General features: G+C 56.3%; 1 protein-coding gene across 1 annotated transcript in view; it reads right to left on the bottom strand.

The window, feature by feature from the left end:
* Positions 1 to 2,515, bottom strand: part of PAX9 (paired box 9) — an 18,560-nt gene extending 16,045 nt beyond the window's left edge. Inside the window, exons 1-2 of the mRNA XM_057385623.1 lie at positions 2,440 to 2,515; positions 1,164 to 1,790 (exon numbers count right to left, since the gene is read on the bottom strand). Of these exons, the coding sequence (XP_057241606.1) occupies positions 1,164 to 1,790; positions 2,440 to 2,515 (703 nt within the window). The remainder of the gene's footprint in view (positions 1 to 1,163; positions 1,791 to 2,439) is intronic.
* Positions 2,516 to 3,481: the final 966 nt, after the last annotated feature.

Below are 3,481 nucleotides of genomic sequence, written 5' to 3'. Positions count from 1 at the left end.
AAAAAAAAAACCAAAAAAAAACCCCAAACAAAACAAAACAAACAAAAACCACCTAAATTTCTCATGTTATTGTAATGTTCTCATTCTTTTTAATGTACATTGCCAACACTACCTCTCCCCAGCAAAGAGCAGAGATTGCCAGGAGAATATTTGTTAAATTTGACTCAGAAACAAGCGTATTTTTTGTTCCAGTGTGGACTGAGGGCAAAGAAGAAGAAATTTATATTTTCTGCATGTATGTGTATAAATAAAACATACTTGTGCATGCGTATGTGTTGCTTGAAAARCATACCACCTTTCTGAGGAAATAAGAAGAAAATTATTCTGCAATGCCTAAAGGATCATTTTGCATTTGAAATGCTGCTGAAACTGGATTGTTGCTGTTTAAAAGGCAATGAAAACAGAGATCACAGCTACCACCTCTCCGCTAATACTAAGACAAGAGTGGGACACAGAGATCGGTGTAGGCGAAGGTTATTTTGGATTGCTGCTTTCAGTAACGCTTTCACTGTTAGTTCACTGGCAGAGATCGAAATGGAAAAAACGTCCCTTTCAGTGAGCAGCCGGGAGACGCGACGCAGTTTCCAGGCGGCGAAACAGAAAGAATGTGATAGGGGTAAAAAAGGCAAATCATTGGTTTTCCTAGACCACAGCTTTGGAGGAAAATACATCAGAATGAAAGCAATTAGATGACATTTGAACTTCCTGCTGAAGCAAATTTGGCCTGATTGTGAAAACTACAGAAAATTGACTTCTCAATAATGCCGAGGCAGCGCCCGTGACTGAGTGCRGYGGCGAGCCTCTGCTCYGTCGGGACCGGGACCGGGACCGGGACCGAGTGCGCCCTGCTGCCGCCGCGCCCCGGGCCGTTCCCTCCAGCCAGGATCGCCACTTCCCTGGTCAGAGGCGCGGAGGTGACAGCCGATGTGTCCTGTTGGCTGGTCCGCCTGCAGCCCACCCAGGCCCTTCGGTCCGCCCACGGTCCGAGACACATCCTCCGGTAAGCTCAGTGCCCGGCCCGTGCTGGGGTAAACGTGAGGAGTTTCCCGAATCAAACAAAGAAAYCACTTTCCGACCCTCGGAAAGAACCCAGGAGCAGGGGACCGAGCCCCCCCCGGCCCTGTCTGGTGTCTTTGTGGCCCCGGCTCCCCCCGACTCCTCACCTTGGTCTGTGATGGAGCGGATCCCCAGGATATCCGTCACCGAGTGAGASGACGGCCACGTCCTGGGCATGGCCATGGTGCTGGGGATCGCCGGCACCCCGGGAGGGGTGGACACCTTGGCTCCTGCAGCAGCGATGGGGCTGGGGTAGGGGTAGATGTGATTGTAGGGCAGAGCAGGCTGTGGGGGYGGCTGGTGCTGCTTGTAAGACTCATAGTGACTCTGCTGAGACAGGTTCCCGATTTTGTTCCGGAGGATGCGGCTGATGGAGCTGACCGACGGCACGTTGTACTTGTCACACACGCCATCGGCCAGCAGGCGATCCCGGATCTCCCAAGCGAAGATGCCCGGATCCCTTTGTTTGTAGGTCCGGATATGTTTTACCACCGTGGGAGTGGTGACCCGAGGCTTGCTGCCTCCGATAGCCCCCGGTAGGATGGAGCCGGTCTCGTTGTAGCGAGCCAGGATTTTGCTGACGCAGCCGTGGGAAACGCGGAGCTGCCGGCTGATGTCACACGGCCTGATACCCAGTTGCGCCAGTTCCACAATCCGCAGCCTGATGGCATTGGGAAGGGGTCTCCCGTTGACAAACACCCCGCCGAGCTGGTTCACTTCCCCGAAGGCAGGTTCTGCAAGCAAATGAACAAACACAGCCGTCGGACACGGAGGACGGGACAAAAGGGGGCGTCTGAGCCGCTCCTCATCACAGACAGATGTCACAGACAGGGACTCCCCGGTCACTCCACGAACGCTTCTTTAGAACAGCAGGATGTCCCCGGGACTGAAGGAAGGAGAGGCGAAGGAGGGAGAGAAGAGAGAGAGAGAACGAAACAGAAATAAGAGAAATAGAGAGAAAAGACATAAAGGAAGAAAACCCGTGGCAACAAATGTCGGAGCTCTCCGGACTGTGCATCAAGCACATCAAGCATATTCCCAAAAAGAAAGCACATTCCAGAGATGAAAAACGAGATGGCCCCAACAGACAAGTCAGCTTCATTGCCACAGGAAAAGGAACGCGAAGAAAACAAAAAGGAAAGAAAAACATCTTCGAAGGCGTGGGGGAGGGGAAGGAAGGAAAAGTAGTTGAGGAAATTCTTTTACATCTTGGGAGAGACAAGGGCAGAGCGGTGCTTCTGAGTAGGGACTAACATTTTAAAGACCGTTCCTGGTGCTGTTAGCGCCTTTCGCTTAACAGCACGATTACACTGGGCTGTAAAACAAACGTGTTAAAATGTTAACTGCTCCGATCGGTGTCAGGAATAATATACAACGTGTCACGGGCTCCAGCCATCCGCTCGGCTGCGATCCTGCCTCGCACTCGCCTAATAACACTAATAACAAGCCGAATAGTCATTAGCGCTCTCTCTCTCTCCCCTGCTCCTGACCCTCAACATGTTCTTACAACTTGTAGAAACACGAGCAAAGTCAATAAGGGAGCCGCGGCGGTGGCAGATGACGGCGCACGGGTGCTCCCCCTTTCTTGACAGCACTTGAACCCTCCTGCGGCTCCCGGCCACTTACCCATTCCTCTGAGCGGGGCACCTCGAGGGCGGCCCTAAATCCCAATGGATCCCTATGCCCGGGAACCGACTCCCGGCCTCCTGCGCTCCTGGCCGCACTGGCCCCGAGCCTCTCTGATCTCCGCTGAGGAGGGAACGGTAGCGCGAGRAAGAAAAGAACTACAAGAAAATCTGCATCCCGACGAGAGAGCCTTGACTTCTGCATTTCAACCTCAGGGCAGCGTGGGCAGGGCCGGGCTGGGCCGGGCCCGCAGCCCACCGCCCCCCCGAGCCCGCCCCCGGGGCGGCCCCACGCTCAGCCGCCCTCCCAGTGGCCAGGGGAGATGACGGACAGCGCGGCGGCGGCGGCCCTTCCGCTCCCGCGCAGCGCGCTCGGCACCTGGGCCCGCCGCGCCGGGCCGGCGGCTCCGCACCTGCGGCGGTGAGTTGCGCGGAAAGCGCCGCCGGCGTCGGGGCGGTGCTGAGCGGGGCTGCAGCCGCGGCAGAGCGCTGCTCGGCCGGCGGGGGCCGGGGGGCTGGCAGGCAGCTCCGCGGGGCCGGGGCACGCTCGGCGGGCAGCGCGGCATCGCCCGTTCTGGCCCTTATCCCGGGGCGAGCAGCAGGAGAGGGGGCTTCGAGCCCGGCAGAGAGGTTCCCCCTTTCCTCGAATGAACCAGAGCAATGTCTTGACACACACACGGTTTCCCTGCGTTGCGTTTGCGGATGCAGGAGGGAAGTTCTTCGCGGGTTTGATCGCCTCGTTATAATAAAGCACCTTTTCGCTAACGAATGGTTCGCGGGAGGTGTACGAGAAGACCGTG

This window comes from Malurus melanocephalus, unplaced genomic scaffold, assembly GCF_030028575.1.
Source record: "Malurus melanocephalus ecotype Western Australia unplaced genomic scaffold, MMel_1.1 scaffold_0, whole genome shotgun sequence".
Classification (NCBI taxonomy): domain Eukaryota; kingdom Metazoa; phylum Chordata; class Aves; order Passeriformes; family Maluridae; genus Malurus; species Malurus melanocephalus.
This window is presented reverse-complemented; position numbering and strand designations above follow the sequence as displayed.